This window comes from Vulpes vulpes, chromosome 7 (genome assembly GCF_048418805.1).
Source record: "Vulpes vulpes isolate BD-2025 chromosome 7, VulVul3, whole genome shotgun sequence".
Classification (NCBI taxonomy): Eukaryota; Metazoa; Chordata; class Mammalia; order Carnivora; family Canidae; genus Vulpes; species Vulpes vulpes.
The window spans coordinates 65,674,775-65,699,675 of record NC_132786.1 but is presented as its reverse complement, the minus strand read 5'-3'; the positions used below and the strand labels follow the sequence as shown (position 1 = coordinate 65,699,675).

The window sequence follows — 24,901 nt, the reverse complement described above, 5'->3', positions numbered from 1 at the left end:
CTAGTTTCCGAGATCTATAAATAACTTACTAAACTCAACACCAAAGAAACAAACAATCCAATCATGAAATGGGCAAAAGACATGAAGAGAAATCTCACAGAGGAAGACATAGACATGGCCAACACACACAGGAGAAAATGCTCCGCATTACTGGCCATCAGAGAAATACAAATCAAAACCACAATGAGATCCCACCTCACACCAGTGAGAATGGGGAAAATTAAGAAGGCAGGAAACCACAAATGTTGGAGAGGATGCAGAGAAAGGGGAACCCTCTTGCACTGTTGGTGGGAATGTGAACTGGTGCAGCCACTCTGGAAAACTGTGTGGAGGTTCCTCAAAGAGTTACAAATAGACCTGCCCTACAACACAGCAATTGCACTGTTGGGGATTTATCCCAAAGATTCAGATGCATTGAAACGCCGGGACACCTGCACCCCGATGTTTCTAGCAGCAATGTCCACAATAGCCAAACTGTGGAAGGAGCCTCAGTGTCTATTGAAAGATGAATGGATAAAGAAGATGTGGTATCTTTATACAATGGAATATTACTCAGCCTTTAGAAATGACAGATACCCACCATTTGCTTCAATGTGGATGGAACTGGAGGGTATTATGCTGAGTGAAATAAGTCATTTGGAGAAGGACAAACATATTGTCTGATTCATTTGGGGAATATAAATAATAGTGAAGCGGAATTAAGGGGAAGGGAGAAGAAATTGGTAGGAAATATCAGAAAGGGAGATAGAACATGAGAGACTCCAACTCTGGGAAACAAACTAGTGGTGGTGGAAGGGGAGGTAGGCGGGGGTCGGGCGACTGGGTGATGGGCACTGTGGTGGGCACTTGACGGGATGAGAACTGGGTGTTATTCTGTATGTTGGCAAATGAACACCAATAAAAATAAAATTGTTACTTTGTGAGGAAAAACGGGTGTATTCAGGGATAAGAGAAGGGCAATTCAGGACAGTAATGGTTTTTCGTTGGCTCGACTGCAGAGGTGGGGAATTTCTGATAGGAGCTGCAATGCACACCTTGTCCTTTTGGGGCCTGTAACTGCTGTAACTGATGCTCTTCTCTTGGGGTTTGTAATGACAACTCTTCATGTGAGGGACACCCAGAGGTAGGCGTGCCCTTCTGCCTGCCCCCACCCCTCCCAGGGCAAGTGCCCCAGAGCTTCCGAACAAGGGTCAGCCTCACCGACCTCCTGCACCTGCTGCATGGCCAGGCAAGGGTGGGGGGCAGCCTGGGACAGTGGTGTTGGGCTTTTGGAGCACTTTCAGGAAAGCCTGTGAGGCCCTGACTGTCCCCCACATCCAGCTGGGTTTCTGCACCCTACAACCAGATGGATGCTGTGCGCAAGATTATAAATCCGAGAAACAACCAAGGAGCCGACAAGGATGCAAACACACAAGGGTTTATTTACAAGCTCGATCTTGAGTCCAAGTATACCCAACACAGCAGAGCAGGGACTTGGATGCAGAAGTGGGTTACAGCTGGTTTTTTATAGGCTGGTCTAGGGGATTTTCAGAAGGGGTGGAGGAATTTCTCAAGTTCTGTTTACATTCTAATATGGGACTTTCTACCACGGGCGTGGGCTCTGTTGTCTTTCTGATATGGGATTCTCTGCCGAGGACATTGAGGACATTCTGCAGTTTTTCCTATAAAGTTCAGCTCTTATTCACCGGGGCCTAAGTTGGCTGTACTTGTGCTAATGCTAAACTTGAGGTGGAATGGCCTTGATTTTTCTCGGCCTCCACAATGGACACAACGGCTTTGCTCCCTTTAGGAAAGATGCCCCTTCTGTAACCTTCCCACCTTCCAAGCAGAAGGGCCAGCTGAGGAAAGCAACTCACCTGTCCTTCGGCTCACACTTCTCTCCCTAGGGTGAAAGGGAAAGGCGGAGGTGGGGACAGGAGATGCTGAGCAAAATCTGAAGGACCCTGAGGAACCTGGTGGGGGAAGGTGCCAGAGCTTCTCTGAGGTCCCGCTGCCTGCAGTTGTACGTGATGGGATGCCAACCATGCTTTGAGGACATACCTGTCCACACCTGCAGGAGCCCCAGATACACAGGCCAGGCTGACAGAGCAGTCTCCACGCTCGTCACCCCCGGCTCCTGCAGCAGGAAGGTACAGGGGCTCCCTTCCCTGCACCACAGCCCTCCACTCCTGATAACTGAGAGCATGGCCCCTGCCTAGCTCTCCAGGGCTGGGAGGAGCCCCTGGATCTGCAAGTCAGTACCTTCCCTGCTGAGGAAACCCAGGGAGGAGCCTGAGGGCCCTTCTGGGAAGCAGGACCACCCTTGCCTCCAACCCTGTGGCTTTTCACTTTCAAAATGAATCAGGGAAATTACCTCCTCGACAGGCTGACTGCTGTTCCAAGTTTCCAGATGGGTGCCAAAAGTCTGAAATATTACGTGGATGTGGAAATCAGTTGCAAATGTGAAAACTGACTACAATTTGTGTGTCTTTCAAGTTTTACTCCAACCTATAGCTAATAATTACACTGGCAGCAGTGAGAATGGAGGGGGTCCTCACAGGTGAGGCTGGTAGTCTTGCGCCAGGGTTGATGCCCTAACCTGCAGAGCTGCCTCCAAGAGAGCATTTTATCAAACTCCAAACCCAACCCAACCCAAAGCCCCAACCCTCACTGACTGCACAGTCAAGTGTTTCTGTGGTGTCTGAAAATGTCTCAAGCATGTTTGTATTTTCCTCTCCTAAAATTTCCATCCATGATAATTTGGAGCCTGTAGAAAAAATCATTTGTAGAAACCATCATCAGTCACCCTCCTCCCCTCTCCTAGCTCTGGGAGGAGACTATGTGCCATTACTGCATCTGTGAACCTGGGGATGGGATGTGGGCCTCCTGGTGACGACCCTGGACTCAGCTGCAGTCACCTGCTGTACTGCCGTGCTGTTGGCCTCCTGGACAGAAGGCCAGGTATAGCCTCCTAAGGAACACACACCGCCTGTCCTACAGCTTGCATGCATAGAACGTGTCTAAAATTCAATTAGTTCAAAGAATAAAATCAAAACAAGAAAAACAGGGATGCCTGGGTGGCTCAGCAGTTGAGCATCTGCCTTTGGCTCAGGGTGTTATCCTGGGGTCCCGGGATTCAGTCCCATGTCAGGCCCCCTGCATGGACCCTGCTTCTCCCTCTGCCTGTGTCTCTACCTGTGTGTCTCTCATGAATAAATAAAATTAACAAAAAACAAGAAAAACATTTCCTGATACATGAAATAAATGACAAATGTCACAGGCAACTTTATCTGAAGACATCAAGTCCAGGCTGTGGTCTTGTAAACAGCACACCTCAGATGTTGCAACAGACATCATATGGTTCAAAACATGAAGTAGTGAATTCTGGGCCTTTTATAGAAGTCTGCCTGCCCCTACCCGAAACAAACCAATTAACCTCAGGATTGTTTTGTCCTGATTGAAAAGCAGCAGTATCATGTCAGCACAATGCTGATTTGTGCTGCTCTAAGATTCTTGCATTTTGTCCACAGTTATGTTGAGTAAAACTGAATTCGAGACATTTTGTGTTTTAGGAAGCTCAAATACCTCACATGGTGACAACAGACTAACATAATCCAACCCCATCAGTGAAGAGCAAACAGATTTAGGGCAGGAATAAAGCACATGGTGACCTCAGCCCCCACATGGACTGAACGGCAGTGTCAGAGGTCAAGGCCCATGTTAGGAAACTGAAACAGGAAGGAGGAGATGCCACAGGCTGCCTTCAAACAGCCAGCTGCTACTGACAACAGTTGCAGAACAGGGCCCCTGACACTGTCCAGATAATCTACTCACCTGATGCTGAAGAACCAGGCTCCAGCCATCCCACCACTGCTGGGGCCACCTGAGGAGCACAGGAGAGGTCACTAGCCTGACTACTCACCTACTTCCCTTTCAGGAGCAACTCAGTGTGCAGTCCCAGTTACATTCTCTACAAGAGTCCAAAATGCAGAGGCAGAGCCCATCCACCCACACTAGGGAGTAGTACGAGGAGGAGGAGTGAATACACAAAAGGGAAGAGTAGTAAGAGATACAGTTAGAGCACCTGGGGTGGGGAGCAGTGGGGGGTAGAGTTAGAGCACCTGGGGTAGGGAGCAGGAGGGGGGTGACATCAGGGCCCTCGGGGGATCAGAAAGGCATCAGCACCCTTGGGGATTCACAACAGCATCAAGGGTGGGGCACGTTTGATTTCCCCTTGGCTGCTCAGGGCTCTCCACACAGAGATGTGGAGAGAAAGACAATGGGTCTGCGGCCCTCGCTTTGCCGGCTCCTTAGAAATACTTGAGAAGCACGTTTCCCATAGAGACTTTGAGGAGCCTGGGGTCAGTGTGTGTACACGCACGCATGCACGTACATGTGGGTAGGCACACGTGTGTGCATTTTCTGAGTCCCTGGTGTGAGCCCAGAGCACAGCTGTCACTCAGAACCATATGCTCCATGTCTGGGAATGTCACTCCTCCTGGGCTGCTGTGACAAGTGGCAGCTTCTGGGAACACAGCCTGCCCACCTGCACTTGCCCTGGGCCCAGGGCACGGGCTGCCTTTCCTCCAGCATTCTTCCTCACTCCATAGGATGCCATCCAGCCAACACCTCTGGGCAGTACATAACCTCTCAGTGACTGTGCTTGTTGACACATCTACACATCTGCTGTGCCCTCCCTGCCCTCTTCAGCACTGAGCATGAGCAGAAGAACTGCATGGGGCTCAGACCTCTGGAGTGGCTGTGAGCTCTGAAAGCTCCATCCTCATCCTGCCAGGAAAAGTCAGGAGCAACCACTCACACACCAGCATCAGTCAGAAACCTTGATGGGACAGGTGCAGTGGAGGTTGGGAAGTACAGACCAAAAAATGCAGCTAGAGACTAGGAACAGAATTCACCAAGAAGTGAAGAATTAGAAGACCCCTGTGAAGGATACTTTCTGGAAGTGCTACTTCTTGTGTCTTTTTTTTTTTTTTAAAGATTCTAAAGATTTTAAATATTTTTTAAAGATTTTAAAGATTTTATTTATTTACTCATGAGAGACACGAAGACAGGCAGGAAGACAGGCAGAGACACAGGCAGAGGGACAAGCAGGCTGGGGGGAATACGGGACTTGATCCTGGAACCCCGGGATCATGACCTGAGCCAAAGGCAGGTGCTCAACCACTGGGCCATCCAGGTGCCCCTTCCTGTGTCTTCTCGAACAAGTCAGCTTCCAGAAGTCACAGCACTCCAAAATTCACACCCACACCAAACCTCAGAAATGAGACCTTAGTGGAAATTGTCACACGATGCAAAGGCTGATCCTGGCTCAGGGCGAGCCAGATGTCCTTATGAGAAAAGGAGATTTGAGATGACCGTGTAGTGACAGAGGCAGAGACTGGGGAGACATGGCCACGAGCTCAGAATGCCTGGGGGCCCTCCAGGTGGAGAGCACGGCCACGACACCTTGACTGCAGACTCCTGGCCTCCAGACCTGGGAGGGGACAGAGCTTGGTGTCCCGAGACCCTCATTTATGGTATTTCATTAGCAGCCCTAGAAAACTAGCACTGTGCCTGCCCATTCACTCTTCAAACCGTCCAGGACCCAGAACGTCAGCACGGGGCCTGCCGTGCAGTCTGAAAGGGACACTTTGTCAAGGCCTAAAAGCACCTCTGTGCACAGCCCTCCTGGATGCTACTGCAAAGCAGACTGCAGGTGGCCTGTTTGGCTGTGATAGGGGAAGGGGTCACCCACTTCTCCACTTTGGCCTCATCCTTCCCTGAGGGGCCCTTTCACTAAGACACCCAAAACTAAGCAAAAAGCAGCAAGACTGCACATCTTCAAAATACATTCTAAACCATGAGTTCTCTTTTGTTTCTGGATAGAAATAGAGCAGTTAAAGAAAAAAAAAAATCAACACTTTTAAAAATAGGTGCAATATGTATTATTTTCACACTTGGCTACAAACTGGACAAGAATATTCCAGGTGTTCACAGAAAGACCTACAGAAGTACTGGAGGTCACAGTACAACCAAAAGACATAGGCCCGTATTCCAGAGAAGAATGGAACGAAGTGACATGAGAGGAGCCCATGCAGAGCAGCCCACAGAGGGGAGGCAGATTCAAAAATCAGCACATTTCTTTCACAGAGTTTTAAATTGCCCTTTTACACCTAGCAAGAACAGAGAAAGAATGAAAATTCAGCTAGTGGGGATGCTGGCCATGCAAAGCAGCCACTGGGTGCAGCCAGCCGTGTGGGTAAGAGCCTTCCTGTTACTGTGGACCCTCTGAAAGGCTCCAGTAGGAAGGGGGAGCCAAGGCCTGGGGGGAGCAGGGAACTGGGACCTGAGGGGAACAGGGGAGCAGGGAGCTGGGGCCTGGGGGGAGTAGGGGAGCAGGGAGCTGGGGCCTGGCGGGAGTGGGGGGAGCAGGGCCACCACCAAGCCCAGGGCAGGGGCTTGGGGGGACTTGTTGGATCTGCAGGCAGACCTCCCTCTCCTGGAGCTCCCCCTTCCCTGCCTGTATTATGGCAGGAAGGAATCACATCACAGCAGCCCTGCACCCTGAGGCAAGCCCACAGCTCCTGGCACAGGGCCTCCAACTACTAACTGGCCCCTGGGACGACTTCCCAGATTTTTATGTAGGAAGCATGCAAGTGTTGAGGACAAAGTCTTCAGGGAAGCCACTGTCATCAGAACCAGTCACCTCTCTGCTTTCCAGTCCTAGGTCAGTTTTTTTGTACGTTGGTTATGCTTGTCAATGGTTAAGGTGGTCCGGTCAATGGCTGCGGTGATGCCATCCAGGACGTCATCCTGCCTCTCCAGCTCCGTCTCAGTGTCCAGTGCGAGACTCTTCAGCTTCCTCAGGATCTGCAAGAGCAGCATACATGGCAGGAGGGGCTGCCTTCTCTTAAGCTCTCAAAAATAGACACTATTTCTTTCCATCACTTTTGCACTACTTAGGAAATTCTGTGAGTCAGTGGGGATGACAATCCCTCTGCCCTCTGGTCTCAGCTCTGCTGCTGACCAGCACTGACCCCCAGGGCTGCGGAGCCTGCCCTCTGGCCAGCTCCAGCCCCCTCCCTCCTGACGATGCCCCGGGGCACTGCTGTTCCAGCCACAGAGCAGGGGAGGGCTGGCTCAGGGCACAACCAGGCTCCGGCTCTGACCAACCACTGTCTCTATTACCTGTATGCGCCCACGTAAGCCAAATCCCTTTCTTCCTGTTTGAAACATTTCACAGATACATACAAATAGCCCGAGGCCTGGAGCAGCCTCAAAGCACAGCCCCTGGGGCCCCTGCAAAAAGAGGTGGGCTGGCCTGGAAGCATAGGCCCCAGGGCTCTGGGAGGCCAACATCTCTGGGACTCATGTCACATGTCGAAACGTCTCATACCCTGGTAAGAGCAGCCACTTTACTGCAATCCTATTGAGGCCACTTGCATTGAGAAATGTGCTTTAACTACATGCATGGTGAGCCTGCATTAAAAAATTTAGTATCCTCAAGGTAACAACAAAAAGGAATGATTTTAAGAGAGATCTTAATGACCAACTACTTGCAATAAATGTTAATACCTCTTTTAGGGAAAGTTTCAGATCACTGGTTAGGTCAGGACAAAGGAACTGCAGAACATGAATCATCAGAGGAGCCCGGGGGCCTGTTCCCCATGTCAAAGTCCTCTGTCCCTTAGGGACGGATGTCAGTGTGGGCAGACTGGGTGAGCATGAGAAGGGCCCCAGATCTAACTTTACTGGCACCACACCACGCCGCACTCAGAGATCACTGTCGCAGGCACAGCCAGGGACACTGCAGCCTGAGACCTACTGTCATCATGGAGACGACACAGCACCCCAGGGGAAGGCGTGACACTCCCTGTGCATTCACACAAAGTGACGCTGTGCTGCCCACCACGTGAGAGAGCTGCTTCATCGGATACAGGAGGAATGGAATGGAGGAGGCAGGGAGGTGGCTTGGAGTTTAGTAAGATCAACTCCTTCCTCAGGAATGGTGAGGCTGCAATGAGCTCACAAATGTGAACAAGCTGTGAAAACTATAAAGTGGGATGTGAGGCGCCCCCGCCAAGTCCTGGAAGGGCTCCGCTGCAGGAGGGACCTGGTGGTGAGGAGCGCTAGGGCCATCTGCAGTCACAGGCACTCCTGACAGAGGCAGGACTTACCCCACATATCTCTGCACACAAGCATCATCCCTGGGAGCTCCGTCTAGGCGCGGAGGAACAAATCCTGACCCAAGGTCGCAGGCTCAGACACCAGCCTTTTGCACCCTCTGGGAGCCGCTGAGTCACTGGAAAAACTGGACGGAGCTCTGGAAAGTATACTGTGGGGTCAGTCGGCTCTGAGGGACGGGCTAGATGACCTAATACAGGAGGTCTTTTCCATCGCGTTCCTATGACCTCATATGGCTGAGGCCCAAACAGCATAATAAACAGTCGCTGCTCACCATCACCACCGTGTGAGGCAGGTCCTCGCACTCCGTCTTCTCTGCTCAATGACCCCTCCCAGTTGGCCTGTACTTTCAGTGTTCTAATGAGGTTGCTCCAGCAGGTACATTCACATTATGGCCCTGAGGAGACTGGCGTTGGCCACATGCTTGGTTATACCTGACTTCACACTCATGAGTGGTACTTCCACCCCCCTGCCTTGTGCTGGGCAATGAGGCCACATGCGCTGTCCACCACCTCTATGTCCTTGTCAACCATGTAGTGTCCTTCAGAACCACCCGGCTCTGAACTATGAGCAGTCACCACCACAGCTGTGTGGATGGCCGGGTGCAGCCTCACCACAAGGCAACAGCTACTTCCTTCAGAGCGGGGCATCCACTGTCCTGTCCTGTTCCAAGACTCACACCACAGATAGAAAATCAGGACATGGGGCCAGAGAAGAAAGTAAAACCTGTCCTGAGCCTAGATGACAAGCACCGCTGGTGATGCTGTGGCACCTGTGTGAATACCCATACCCATACGCTGGCCTGGGGACATGACACTGGGGGTAGAAGTGCATATCCACACAGCTGTTTCCTGGTTTCTCATCCACAGTCATCCCAAATGAGGGCATGGAATGTCTCTGTGAACCCTCACACTAACTGTTGCACACACGGGGCTGAGAGGCATGTGCAAGGCCCCAGGCTCTGCAGTCAGTGTGCACTGTGTGGCCCTGGTGTGATGAGCTCGTGGACGACAGGTGTCACAGCACCAGTGACACTGACAGGAACTCCACACATTCCTTAGAAAGGCAAAAGGGCCCTTGCCAGGGATCAGCAAGCCATTCAAACAGCCATGAGGGGAGGGCACCAGCCCAGGCCTGCTCTTGGAGCTCTGAGAAGCTATGGCAAAGGCCCCACATAAGGAGGGCCACACCTGGACTTTAAACTTTTTAATGCTCACATTTTCAACAGTAAAAACAGTAAGCATTTTTTAATTTAAGTAATCTCTACATCCTGATATGTGGCTTGAATTCACGACACCAAGATCAAGAGTCACAGGCTCCTCCAACTGAGCCATTCAGGTGCCCTATAAAAAATGGTAAGTGTTATTAATTTGAACAACGCATCCTGTTTAACTCAATTCAATAAAAATATTATCATTTCAACATAGAATCAATATAACGAATTATTAACGAGATATGGTCTTCTATTACGTGAAGTTCTAGCAAGCTGCTGAGTGGTATCCTCACAGCACATCTCCACACCCTCCCCCTGAGCACCGTCCCCCATGCCAGCCCCTGTGTGGGCATCTCCCCTCCCTATCAAGGCAGCAGCAGAGGGAGGAGTCTGTGCCTCCTATGCAGAGATAACAGACACACAACTTACTTCGTGAGCAAGACCAACTGATGTGCCTGTGCAAGTTGAGCATTTTATGGAGTCTATTGTGTAAACACGGGCTCGTTCCTGTTGAACTGTCTGGTTCTGAAAATGTCTCACCGAGACCCCTCCTCTGTGGCCTGTGGAGAGCCCGGCTGACCCGCCAAAACTGCACTTGAAATGAATACTACAAAAACACGTGTGATCTGTGTAGCTACCAAGTCTGCAAAGAAAATCACCGAGCAAGTCTTCAAACTAGGAACCTCAAGTCCTGGTCCAGTGTTTTTCTCTTTAAGGAATGAATGAGAGAAATTAAATGCCATCATGTGCATTCCATATAACACGGGGTGGAAAGAATGGGGAACAGGAAGTCTGGCCAGACCTTCACACAGTTGTTACTTCTGCGGCCCAGGATGACAAGCTGTCTAGTCATCGGTGTGTCATGCCGCCAGCCTCTGAACTATCAGCTGGCTGTCCCTGGGCTCTGCCTCAAGCCCCTGCCATGCCAGTAAGTCAGCCCGGTGACCAGCCATCTCTGCAAGCACGTCCACCTGACACAGAAACTGTCCAACTGAGCTGAGGAGAAAGTGACTTTTATAAACTCCAAAGAAATACACAGGCACAGGTGAGACACAAATGTGTGCCGGCATGGTCTGGAGAACTCAGCGATCTGCAGCCCAGAGGGGCAGAGGTGCTCAACTGTGTCTGCACAGCAAGCTCCGTTCTCCACGGGCAAGGTGCGGGTGTGTCAGTGACCCGGGCTGGAAGTAGGAGGCACCACGTGCTCCCCAGGACACAGCAGACATCACTACGTTCTCCTCTGCTCTGGCCACATGCCCTGACAGCTTCTACCTCCTGGCACCACAGATCTTGGGACAGCAGCACAGATACGAGCGGAGATGGACATGTTTCCACCTTGTTTATAAAAACGGAAAAACAGCTCATCCAGCAGAGGAGGTCCGCTGACCAAAGCAGATGCATCTCCATGTATGCACCTCACACCAACCATCATGATGTGGGAAGCAGGGAGTCGGAGGCCCAGCTCTGCTGCGAGCTGTGCCACCAGGACCCCCAGGGCGTCCAGCCTTGTGGAATCACTGCATAATGGCAGCAGGGGAGTGGTGGTGCACGGAAGCATGGGTCTTGATGTGTCCAAAACATCTTTTATGTACTGGTGGCCTCATGTAGGGTCTGAAAGAAAAGAATGTTTGGTTGTTCTTCATGATAAAGCTCCAGGATTCCAAGTATTACTGTATTAATACGAAGCACCTAAAGTGAGGTTAGTATTAGCTAGACTGTCTGCCCTGATCTTGTTATTAAGCTGACTCACTGAAAAACTGTGAATTTTCTTGCAGTGAGAAATTAGCAACCATTTAAGAACAGAGCTGGGATAAATCAAGCTGTCTGCAACTCCAAATAGTTCTTCCAGTTGGGGCCATTAATATGCTATAGAGAAGGTAAAGAGGGAAAAATTGGCTTCCAGCACAGCCAAAGCTCTGGAGGCTGTAAAGAACATTCTAGGCTACAATCTGTCACATTCAGCACATACAGACCACCCCCACGTCCCACCCTGTCCCTTCTGCTGCATTCCTTGAGGCCCCAAGGGCTATCTGTGGATAGCAGCACAGGATTCTTTTCTAGGGAGGCACCCACCACAGTCCCCACCTCAAGATCTGCAGCCTAACTGTGAGACCCTGAGAGCCCTCACTCACAGTTGGCTGATCAGCCTCCAGTGGCCTCTCTAACTCAAGGTCCAGTCAGGGTACATGCACGTGAGGACCCACAGTGCTGTAGGGGAACCCTGGAAACCAGCCCACTATCAGGTCACTATGGGATCCAAATAGGGCTTAGCCCAGAACACAAGCAAATAGAGGTAAAGGCCTAAAACCCACACATCGCATTGAAAGAAATTAAAGACAACCTAAATAATGAGGGATGTGCTGTGCTCCTGGATGGCAGGACAACAAGACGCCCCTAAGTTACCTACACATTCAACGCAGTATCAAATTTCCAGCAGCCTTTTATTCCCCCAGAAACAGAAAAACGGATGCTCAAATCCATACAGAATTGCATGGAGCCCTGAAGAGCCAGAGCAATCCTGAAAAAGAAGAATGAAGCTAGAGGACTCACTTCCCCACATCCGTGCCGTCAGGAACATAAAATGGTATGGCCATTATGGAAAAGAGTTTGGCAGCTCATCAAAAATCTACACCTAGAATTATCCCGTGACCGAGCAATTGCACGCCTAGCTAGTATATGCCCCCAAGGAGCAGACACAGACCCACACAGATTCTTGTGTGAATGTTCAGAGCAGCACCACGTACTGCAGGCACAGATGAACGGACACACAACTGTCGGCCATCCATTCAGCTGCGAAAAGGAAACACAGATGAGCTCTGAAAACACAGTGCAAAGTGAGGGGGGCCAGCATGGAAGGACACACACATGACAGAGCAAGGACTGGAGGGGCCAGCACGGGGCTGGTGCTGCAGGGGACTGTCTGGAGGCAGTGGCACCGCAGGGCACTCTGCGCATGATCAGTGCCACTGAACTACACACTGAGAGTGGGCGAGATGGCAACGTTTACACCATATACATTCCCTACAATAAAAAACAGCCTGGCAACTCAGTAATAAATGACCAAACCCCCTAACACGGCAGGGGCACGTCTAGGCTGACTGAGAAGACGGGAAAGCGTCTGCCCCTGGCCCTGGTGCTCCTCTGTCTGCACAGCACAGCAGCTGCCCTGGGAGATGCTCACCCAGATGCTGGCACGTCTGGAATCCTGTCAATGGACAAGACCCCTGGGTTCCTTATCCGGCATTCCCACCCTGTTCATGTTTCCGAGACAGCGGAGCATCTGTACCGCTCAGGTCTGTCCTTTCTGAGTGTGGGTGAGGGGCCCTGCCAGCCCCACCTGAGCCACCACTGCCACAGACAGCATGGGCCAGCTCTTGACTGGGGCCACAGCCAACGTGTGAGAGCGCAATGGGCTGTCTAGGATCCCAGAGGAGAGCACGAAGGGCACGTGAAGCCACAGAGAGGCTGGGGAGGGGGTCCACAGTGGCAGGTTATGTTTGCCAGTGATGCAGTTCACCAGCGGAGTGTACAGAAAACCCATGGATAATACATAAGGTGGGGCATGACATTCTCCTGTGAGTCAGCTTTCCTGTCACTGTGCTCATTTGTGCAGCAGGTGGAGGGTTCTAGGGTCCCTGCTGCCCAGAGCCCTTGCTGTCCAGAGGCGGAGGCCAGGGCCAGGGCAAGCGTGCAGCCCACCCGGGACTGTGGGGCCAAGAGCAGGGCCGCACCAGCGCCAGGACCAGACTGCCCAGCTAGGGCAGGTCCCCCGATAGACGTTTGCTCCCCGAAATGTCACCTGCCATGGATGTGAGAAGTTACTCAGCACCTCCTTCCTGGTACCAAGTCCCTTCTGGTGGTTTAACAGATGACATAGGCTTGATGTATTCTGGAAGTTTTGTTAATAATTTACAAAGTAACAGATGCCCAACTGGGCCTAAGTGATGGCCAGTGATGGCCAGTGTTTGCACTGGTATCAGGCCAGGAAAACAATAGCATATAACCCCCCCGCTGTGGGAACCTTGACCTGTGTCCCAGTCCACACTCTGCACGCCCTGCTGTGGGAACCGTGACCTGCGCCCCAGTCCACACGGGGCACCCCCACTGTGGGAACCGTGACCTGCACCCCAATCCACACGGGGCACCCCCACTGTGGGAACCGTGACCTGCGCCCCAGTCCACACGGGGCACCCCCACTGTGGGAACCGTGACCTGCGCCCCAGTCCACACGGGGCACCCCCACTGTGGGAACTGTGACCTGCGCCCCAGTCCACACGGGGTACCCCCACTGTGGGAACCGTGACCTGCGCCCCAGTCCACACGGGGCACTCCCACTGTGGGAACCGTGACCTGCGCCCCAGTCCACACGGGGCACTCCCACTGTGGGAACCGTGACCTGCGCCCCTGTCCACACGGGGCACCCCCACTGTGGGAACCGTGACCTGCGCCCCAGTCCACACAGGGCACCCCCACTGTGGGAACCGTGACCTGCACCCCAGTCCACACGGGGCACCCCCACTGTGGGAACCGTGACCTGCGCCCCAGTCCACATGCTGCACCCCCCTGCTGTGGGAAATGTGACCTGCACCCCAGCCCACACGGGGCACCCCCACTGTGGGAACCATGACCTGCATCCCAGTCCGCACGCCACACCCCCACTATGGAAAAGGTCAGCAGCCCCTAAGGGGAGCCCCTTGGCAGTGCTCACTATTCATCCTGGTCTTGGGTGGGGAGAGGGGGGAAAGGTCAGGATGGACAGTCTGGGGAGCAGGGTGACTGACGGAACCTCAAACTGCATGGACCAGGCAGTGGACACAGATCTGGTAACAAACAAGCAGCAGCTCGAGCGAGGAGAGGTCAGCACCTCAGATGGGAGCCACGGTTCAGGGCGCTCTGCCAAACCTATCCCAGTGAATCTGCTTCCTGGCCTGGCTGCTGCCACCACAGGCCCTCCCCATGGACAGTGGACGCCACAGTGAGGGCTGCTCCGGGGCCCACGTGCGGTGGTAGTTGGCATAGGGTGCAGAACCCTTCTGTCCTGGGGAAACCACACCAGCCGCATCTCTCAGCATCCACTGCGGGCTAAGTCACCGAGACCCATTTCCACGTAAGGACGGTAATCGCATCTGCCACAGAAACCACAGCTGAACGGGAGGAGTGCTTCTCGCATTTCTGTTTTCCCCAGAAATTTACCTCATTCCTACTTATGCTGGGGCTTCAGCTACGCAGCTAAGACTTCTCTAAATAGGAAACATGTGTTTTACCTCCAGAAAACGTTCTCTGGTGGACCCAGGGTGCCTGCAGGGAGGAGGACCGGTGGCTGGTGTGAAGCCCTGCTCTTCCGCAGCGGCTCTCCCCAGTCTCAGCACTCAGGGGTCACCACGTCCCCACCCTGTGGCCAAAGTCCTGACTCAGCACAGCAGCTGCTGTTCCTAGCACGGACACCACAGGGCTCACTAAGCCGCTGATGATGCTCAGGACCAACCCCACAGACATGGTCTCACGTGGAAGGTGGGTGAGGAAGCTCATTCCATTCCCGGCTGCTGGCATCTTCATCATGACCTCTACCTTCTTGGCTTCTAGGGCAGAGGCTGCTGGTGTGAAACTGGAAGGGCCTTCTCACACTACATGGCCATCACCAGAATTAACATAAAATTCCTACATTTCCCATCAAAAAGCTGTGTGCCTGTCTTGGTCTTGACACAGTGGCAGGACAGCTTCACACGAGGGTGGGAGAAGGGTCTCAGATGCCAGCAGCCTGAGGTGTGTGGGCTCGCATCCATTCACAAGAGAATGGGAGTGTTTCCTTATGGGATGGGGGTTTCTCAAGTCCTGAAGCCATATTCTGGAGTCAATGTGTGCATCAAAAACCTCAGTCAGTAACCTGCAGCATTTGCTGGTCACAGCTAGAAAGCAGCATTTCCGTGGTCATTACTCAAAGTGACTAAGTTAGACCTAGGGAAAGAGTGACAAATCATGCATATTTAAAATATCCCATAGCAAAGATGAGCACTTTTTTTCCAGAAAGGAAATGGCCAAGTTTAAAGGAGGCTATGCCTAGGCTGACATGTCAGTAAGCCTTTTTCTTTAAAAAAAAAAAACAGGTTTGAAAGACAAATGGTCTTCCTATGTGCCCTGGTGGAAGTGTGTGGTGCCAGGGATGACACAACCTCTTTAGACCAGAGCCTGGATATGACTAAACTTCGAGCTATGAACCAGGGAAACTGAGTCAGGAAGAAGCAAACCAAAATATCCACAGAGAAACAACTGAGTTTTTGCTACAAAAAGACTGTGAAGCTAACAGAAAGGACAGAGGGAAGCTGTGTAGTGAGAGGCGCTTTGCTGAGCAGCTGGAACAGGCCTCATATGGTTGTGAGCTGAACACACACACACACTCTCTCTCTCTCTCACAAACCAACAAGCACATCTCCCTGAATGAGACCTTGGATTCTGACAAACCAAGGCTAGTGCAGCACAGCGTGAGGGCTTTTAACAGCTTTTATGTTCTAAAGAAGTGCACTGAGATGCTGATGGACAAGGTGACACTCGGTATCTGCTTCAAAACTACTCAAAAAGGAAAAGGAAAAAACACTGTACTGTCCAGCAATAACACAGGAAGACAATTTAAAAGTATTTCTAGCAAATGTTGTTTAAATTTCTACTTCCCGGACAAAAAGTGGCAAGAATCTGGTGTCAAGCCCTTGAGAGCAATTGGGATGAGTGAGTACTCTCAGTTGTATGTGCACCTGTGGAGTCATGCACATGGTGACATGTACAGACACACACAGACACATGCACAGGATGTGCACATGCAGACATGCACACACACAGACATGCACACACAGCACACAGACACATGCACAGGACAGGCACACACAGAAATGCAGACATGCAAACACCGCACACAAACACATAGGACGTGCACACAGATGCACAGACATGTACACACAGCACACACATGCACAAGACACAGATGCAGGCATGCAGAGACACATGCATACACAGCACACAAACATGCACAGGATCTGCACACAGACATGTTCAGACAAACACAGTACACACACGGCACACACACATAAACACACACAGTACATGCACACATGGCACATAGACACAACACACACACACACAGAAAAATATGCACACATGGCACATACAACATACATACACATAGTACATGCACACACTGGGACACCCAGTACATTCACACACCAGCAGACACAGATACATGCAGAATACACGCACACATGAAGACATAGATAAGCACACCAATAGCACACACGTGTATACATGGATGGTATCATAGCACACATGAACACACAGTACATGTACACAGAGCACACATGTACATAAAATGCACTTATAAGTCACAACACACAGATGGGTCTCATAGCACATACACAGTACATGTACATCTCATGCACAGTACATATAACACAGGGCACCACACGGACAGCACACACATGTACACACGAGTACATGTACCACACATATGCACACATGTATATGCACAGAAAGCCCACATGAACCTGCATATCCTGCACACACACAGCCCACATGTATACTTGCACATGTACATGTACAACAGGCAGAGCAGCCAGCAGGGGGGCTGTGCGCACGAAATGTCTGTGTGCCACGGAACACAGGGACTCAGAATGGGCACCGCTCTTTCCTTTCTCCAGCTACAGGAACAGACAGAGCTGGGGGGCACAGTGACAGGCCCCTGCAGAAGAGAGGCCAGCATCACCCAGAGAGGAGCTATGGGCAGGCAGAAGAAGCATGTCACATGCAGGGACCACGTGGTGCCGGGAGTGCACATTACCTGTCTCAGTTCCTGGGCGTCCCCCTCAGAGATGAGCGGCTCGCTCCTCTGCAGCTGAAGTGACGGGCCCTCCTGGCTCCCTGAGCAGGGCTCGTGGGGCATGGCACGGTCCATCAGTCCAGACACTGGAATGGAAAGTCAAACAGCAGTGACATCTTTCAGGAGGTGCGAACAACGCACGAACATTCAGAACCTCACAGGGAGTGATGTTTAAGACCATCAGCTCTCTGGGCTGGCAGCTGTGGTGGGTCCATCTTCCTGAGCTCTGCTGTGTGGAGCTGGGCTGGGGGCTGCCTGGGCTCACTGGGACCCTGACCCAAGCTGCCTCCTTACCCGGCTCTGGTTAGAGAGTGCACCACTGACAATGTCCCAGGTCTGGCTGTGTATTTGGTCTCTCAGGAAAGGGCTACACATGGAGAGTATCCAACAGGCCACTTGCGGAACCTGGTGAAACGCACATAAAACATGGTCCTGGAAACTGCGGCACCATCTCGTCAGCCCACAGAGCGCTGCGGCTCCCCAGAGCACAGGAAATGGCCGGCTGGCTTGGCCAAGCAAAGCTGGTGGTGTGGCCACTTTGGGGTGGGCGTGGGGGGGTGAGTCAGAGTGCTAAATGTGGCTGGGCCCTGCTCAGGGGTGTTCCCAGCACCCGCACCTGGGCAGGCTCCTGGAAGAGCAGAAGGGCAGCCTGGAGATGCAGTGATACTCAAGAGGCCCTGCATGCCCCCCACTGCATGCCACCGTCCTTTATTTAGAGAGCTGACATCCACCAAACCCTGGCACCACAGGGTCCAGGGAAGGGCATCAGTTAGGTCTACTGCCTGTTCTTCCCCATATTACAAGGGCCCTCGGATACACAGCATGGTCACGTTCATGTATCAGGATGCTGGAAAGCAGACAGCATTTGGATGAGAATCCGCTGTTTGGATGCCAGCACCAACTCCTCGGAACGCGTCTCTGCTTCTGTGGAACAGGAGGCACAGAAGGGCCGACAGGATCCTGGACGTGGGGACCCTGGAGGCGGTGAGCAGAGGCTCCTTTGAGCAGAGCAGCCTGATGAATGCACTGTCGGGAAGGGAAGGGGCCCAGCTAGCCATCCCCAGCATATACCAACTGCACAAGCCCCTCCTTCTGGGGCACAGACCAGCCACCTCCAACAATACAGAAATACCCTCTCTTCTCAGTCCTCGAAGTAATCCTTACAAAGTGATACTCCCCAAGGGGTGCCTGGCTAAGCAAAGGGAGCGTGGCCTCACCCAGGATAAACGCAGGCTGCTGTGGGGACGAGAGAGGCTTCTCAAGGCCCTGCAGAGGAGAGCATTCAGGAAGCAGTGGGCGGGCACCCACGCAGAGCGCCTGTGAGGACTGCACCCCATGGAGACCCGCCACACCCGCAGCTGCATCCAGGAGGCCTACCTGTCTTACCAAAGCCCTTACTGTATACCACGCACAGAGATGTCTGCTTTTCTCGTTCATTCTTCAAAAGCAATAAAAGCTGATTGCAACCAATCAAACTGATCTCACAACCTGTGTTCTAAAATCTCCAAAGTCCCATCCTATTCCAGCTTCTAAGGGATTTAATTAGTAAGGAACTTTCCACAGCATGCAACTGTTTGGCCTTACATGATCTAAAGTGTCACAACTAAAACGTTACATAAGGAAAAGTACCGCAAAAGTTCCGCCTGCAGTAGAAGCCGTCAGAGCTAGCTGGAAGGTATGACGGCAGGAATAGCAAACATGTGCCACCAGCTATTATTAGTCTCACAGGCCAATCCATGCACACGTTAGCAAGTCATTGGTGCTGATGTGATGACAAACAGTGGTCTCCTCACTCAGCCCAGAACCTCCTCCTTCCTTGGTGTCCACTCCACTCCACTGTCTCGTGGACTCCTGTTCTGGCCACCCTGGTACGCTGTCCCCAGCCAACTGGCTCTGCCCACTCTGCACCGCCCCCCCGAATACATCACATACATACACAGATGTCCTCCACTCTGCCATTCCATCAGCAGCAGCTCACATGTCCTGGCATCATTTAGCTTGCACAGCTTTGGTATCAACGTGTTGCACCCCACAGCTTCTCTGACGCCAGTGCCCACCCTTGTGCTCCTTCAGCACTGCTCTGGTTTCCATTCCAATACCCCTATGTTCTGGAGGGACATGCTGACATTTTTTAAATGTTAAACAAAAGCCAAAATAGCGAATTTCTCATTACGGAACACACTAAGTCAGGGGTGTCGGTTATGACATGTTGCAGGGTCAGCAGGATCACGCCTAGCACAGAGCTCGGCACTCTGGGTGCTCTGTGTTGAGCCTTGACCCACTGGCTCAGTTACTTCAATGCCTTGAAATATCTTCGAAAAAGAATTTACTTCAGTATACAATGGTTCTGCCTCTAAAGTCATTACTTACCACAGTTAAACAAAATCAGCACAAATTGTTCCAGCTTCAAGGGAACTTAGGGATGATTTCACTTTCCAGGAACGACAGCTGGGCTGGTATGGGCAGCTGCGGACTCCAGCCCCCTGACGTACAGACGCAGACCCTGGCCTCAGATCCTGGCCTCACTGGGGATTCAGAGCAAGAACCACCGGCCCTGCCCCAGGAACAGAAGAACCCCTCTGAGCCCATCTGGCCACGGGCAGATTTTCCTCCTTGTCCCTGGGACCCAAAAGCCTCATCAGTGACACAGGGAAGGAAACACCTACTCTACACAGGGACAGCCCCAGAAGCATACACAACTGGGGTGGGAAGCCCTACAAACATCACAAAATGCCGACGCCCTTCACCCAGCAGAGAGCTGAAACGGAGAGCGAGTAAGCAATCCCAACTGCCTACAGCCAAAGTCACTTACTGGCAAATGTTCAGACCTACACAGTGCACAGCGTGGACCTGGGGCTCCTGGAAAGAGATCAAGTGTGTGAGAGCCACACAGCTCCCAGGGGGTCGGCTGGGGTCAAGGGGTGCCCATTTCTAAGTACCCAATGGAGGTCTGCTAGTGGTCGGTGTGGTGCCTGTGTCCTAGTGACCATGCGGGGGGGGGGGGGGCCTGCCTGTGGTCAGTGTGGTGCCACGTCCTGGCACTGAACTCCACTGCCTGAAGCCCAAGTCTTCAATGAGTAGTCCTGCACTGGATATCAGTGCCCCAGACATGTATTACTGTCTCACAGACGTGTGCCCCTGGATGCCTGGGCCTCTTCTGGGTGCTGGAGACGTGGTCATGAAGAGACAACTTGTGTCTGGTGAGGACAGAGCACATGCCCCAGTGTGAAAGCACAACAGCCAACCAGAGGGCAGCAGTGCCGAGGGCAAGTGTAGGGCAGGTAACTGGAGGTCTCTTAATCAGGTGGCCAGAGAAGGCTTCTCTCAGAATATGGCAGTCAGCAAACAACAGAGACAAAAATAAGTACCAAAAACATAAAAGGCCACGCGTGGGCTATGCTCTGAAGTCATCTTCCTGAACCCATTACCCCAGGACCCTGAGAAAACACGGGTGAAGCACAACTGGGAGACATGCTAGGAAACCTTGGCAGCACTCCTACAGGCCGTCAAGACCGTCAGGGCCAGGGGGCCCAGGGAGACGCCCCCCAGCACGAGGGTTCCAGATGGGGTTCTGGACAGTGAGTGCGAGAGAACCTGGACAGAACTGAGACTTCACAGAGTGATGCTGTATGCACACATGCGTGTGAGCTGTGACGAGGAGAATGGCAAGGCAGGCGAATATCGGGGTCTGTACCAGCCTCCTAGCTCGTCCTCATGTCTGAAATACTCCAGGACGTAAAGAGTCCTTTAAAGATGCTGTGTGAACACACATGGACTCTGCATGGCCTCGCCCCAGGGTAGAAGCAGCCCCCTGTGTCATTCCCCACCCCCGAAGCCCAGGAGACTGCTGTGGCTGGCTGCTGGCTGGGCCACCGGCACTTCACATGACTGTGGAGGTGTCTGGAAAGTTCTTCCAGACAGGGACTCCAGGCAAACATGGGTGCTGTGGTGACGCTGCCACCTGCTGGTCACACGTTCTACCAACACTGCTCCTGGAGAAGAGGAGTACATTTCTGACATGTCAAGTCATGGTTTCCACTTCCACTGCTTCTGTACTTTCCACCCTGGGACAGTGAAAACACAGGTGCTGGCAAACACCATCAGAGGCGACAGAGAGGGCTGCCCAGGCCTCCTGCAGAGGTCCCAGCAAGCCAGACATGGTGCTGCTCACAAGCCCACATGCTGGCCTCTTCCCCAGCTCCCCTCTGCATAAACTCCTTGGGATGGGGTGGCCTCACCACGGGAGGATGGCCCCTCTTGCTCCGTGCAGACGCTGACCTCCTGCGGGAACCCATCCAGAGGCTGAAGTGGGCTGAGTGCAGGATGAAAACCCACTGGTTGTGGTTCCACTCATTCCACACACACAGTCCCTGACTGTGACAGGCGAGGCCACACACCCCGTCATGCGAGCCACCCCGAATCTAGGTGTTGCTGGGAAGGTGTCTGCAGAGGTGGTGGAGGCCCAGCCCCAGCTGACTTTAGGTGAGGGAAACTGTCTGTGGCTTCCCTGAGGAAGAAGACATTCGGCCTGTGGTCAGCAGCCTTGGCCTGTACCCTTCCTGAGGGCGGGCCCTGCGGAGTCTGTACTCACCTAGCTTCCTGCAGCCAGACGACGGCCGCAGAGGCCCTGGCATGCACCTCCTTTTCCCCTCCAGCCCTGTCTGCACCTGGACACGTGGGGTCAGGGCCCAGCAAGCCTCTTCTCCCCTGCACAGTGCCACACTCTGTGCCACGTGTGCTCACAGCTGCCCCCTACACGGGACATTCTGTGCCATGTCCCTTCTCTGAAACCACCAGGCGGAGCTCCATGAGAACAGGGACTGTGGGTGCCTGGCAGTACGCTTGGCACAGGGGGTTCTGGTTCAGCAGCAGCAGAAGCAGTGGCTGGAGGCACTCTGCATTGGGACCCAGCGGCCCTGAGTCTCTTCTTCCCACAGGAAAACAGCAGTGTGGGGGCAAGGGGTGGCCAACGGCCTGACCTGCTCAGAGTCTTAGGCTCGTGGCATTGCCCACCCTTCTCAGTCCTGCCTTGAGAGAGGGGCCAAAGAAAAATCTGGAAATGCTAAGGAAATAAGTTTTTAAATGAAGTTTTTACATTTTGGTGCTTATGGGACCAGATCTATCTTCAGGTATATTTCTTTTGAAACTTGAAGCCATTTACAAATGTTCATGTGTTAGGGAAACAGGTTACATATTAGTGCTGAAATCAATCACTTCAGAGCAAAAAGAAACCAGAACCGTAACAAACACTTCTCTAACTGTAACAGATGTCCAGCAATCAAAGTTAATAAGAAGAGACTACTAGGCTGTTAGAAAAATCATTATAATGCAGACATAGGTCACCTATAATGCTAGCATTAGGAAATATGGCATTTTATCACTTTGGGATTTCTTTAGCTGGGCTCTAAAACAAACTTAATGGGAAACATGCTAGATTAGACCATAGCAAAATTAAGGATTTCTGTAACGGAGAATGACAGTCTGGCAGAGGTACTGGTAGCCTCTAGAGCCAAGAAGGGATGCAAACCTACATGTGAGGAGCTCCTACAAATCACAAAAAATAAACAGCACAGTAGAAAACAACAACAACAACAAAAAAGCCACACAATACACAGAGAAAAATGTGTGAAGCCAGAAAGCAAATAAGGAGCGTCAGATGTTCCACATCACAATCAATGATAGACATGAAAATAAAGGCACCAGCGAGATGCTACCTGACACCATCTGGATGGCAAACTGATAAGTCAGATGACCCCAGGCTGCTCCAGGCAAGGCTGGGGCTTGGACCTGGGACTCTCTCAACCTCCAGGGCCACGCCCAATGCCACACACTCCCCACTAGGGGAGGCCTGCAAACCTACAGAAACTATGCTGCAGTTCTCAGAGATTCTGATTTCTTAAACAGGTACCCAGAAGGCAGGCTGAGACGACCCTGATTGAGGCTGAGGTCAGGGGTGGAGGGACTGGATGCCTACCAGGGCAGGCGGGTCACACAGAGGAAAGTGGGAAATGCCTAACTTGGAGCCTGCCTCTGATCTGAAAGGGCCATCAAGCCCTCCTGCCCTCCGGGGAAACCCACATAGCACTCAGTGGGTGATAAACCTGAGCTCTGGGATTTACACACTCTGAGATGGCAAGTACTACGTTGTTTTCATTCATAAACACATGGACAGTCACTGCTGCAGAGGAATCAGCAGCTGCTCCAAGTGACACAAGTGAACAGTGTACCCCAGGCATGCTACGTTCTGACTCCAAGTTTGGAGAAGGAGGCACACTCCAAATGCCAATGCTCACTTACCCGCCTGCCAGACTGAGCAGCCCTTCTCTATTGGGGAAGACGATCTGGCACTTCTGCGGGTCACAGCTCCATCTTCTTGCTGAACTGCACCTCCAAAATGGGGATAGCCTCTGACATCTTGGCAGATATCAGGCGATAAGCTATGTCTGGCCTCCCAATGAGCCGCTGTCGGATGCTAATTTCATAAGGCGTGTGAACCTTAATGTCATCTATATCTTCTCTTTCGAATCTGTGCATGAGCAAAAACAGGAGTCATGGATTTCCAACCCAGACACAAGGATGGTGAGACTTCCTGCTTTAAGATGAGATGCATTCCCCTGGGAGATAACAGCAGGAATTCGGACCACTACCCCTTCTTTTCCAAGAACTTTGGGACTAGCCATTGAGGTGATTTCCTTGGGGTTTGTTTCTGCTGGCATCTTCCAAAGCTTGGAACTAAATGGCCACCAAGAAGGGGACTCCAGCTCCGTCAGCAACCTAAAAGACCAAACAAAACACAGTCAAGTGAGTTTGAATATTTTCTTCAAAACTGCCTTAGGCTTCATAAAGCAGCTAACCATTTTATAGTGTTCTTTTCCACAAGCACTCCATGAAGCAAAGGGCAGGAATTACTACCTGCATGTTTTAGAAAAGAAAACTGAGGCTAAGAGCAGATCTCTTAAGCTTACAGACTACAAAGCCATCAACAGTAAACACACAACAGAAACACACATCTTCTGACTAGAAATGTTGCCCTTTTCACCCTGGACCCTAGCTAATTCTGACTCAAAATAAATTCTGACCTCAATCTGCAGGGAGCTGTCTGATAGAACTTTCTGCAGGAATCTGTCCTGTCCAATGTGGTAACAAGCACATGTGGCTACTGGGTCCCTGGAGTGTGGCTGATATAATGAGGGACTGATTTTAAACTTAACTACATGTGGCTAGTGGCTACCACAGTGGATGGCAACACTATAAAATAACTGCAAATAACACCAAGAGATCTACCTTGTGCTGAAAAAAATGGAAGCAGGAAAGGAAAAGCAAAGGAACAAGTATCAAGTGGTATAAACAAAAAATAAATATCAAGATGGTAGAGTTAGACTCAGCCATATTAGCAATTATACTAAACATAAATAGACTAACTCCTCTAATTTAAAGGCGTATTGTCATCCTGGATTAAAGACATAAACCAACAAACTATAGCTATATCTTGTTCACAAGAGACACTGAAATATAAGGACACAGACACATCAAAAGCAAATGGATCAGAAAAAAGATAGATCGTGCCAAAAGTAAACTCTAAGATAAGGGGTGTTATCAGGAATAAAGACAGACAATGCATACTAGTAAGAGAGTCATTTTGAAAAAAAAAAAGACAATTCTAA

The 24,901-nt window shown here is 51.7% G+C and overlaps 1 protein-coding gene across 1 annotated transcript; it reads right to left on the bottom strand.

Moving 5' to 3' along the window:
• Nucleotides 1–5,900: 5,900 nt before the first annotated feature.
• Nucleotides 5,901–24,031, bottom strand: LOC112911973 (synaptosomal-associated protein 47; the record flags this gene model as incomplete). Its single annotated transcript, XM_025988699.2, is given in 5 exon segments — nt 5,901–6,849; nt 17,199–17,323; nt 23,535–23,597; nt 23,600–23,782; nt 23,785–24,031. Coding segments are annotated over 5 exon segments (765 nt in total), but the record flags the coding sequence as incomplete, so codon positions are not given.
• Nucleotides 24,032–24,901: the final 870 nt, after the last annotated feature.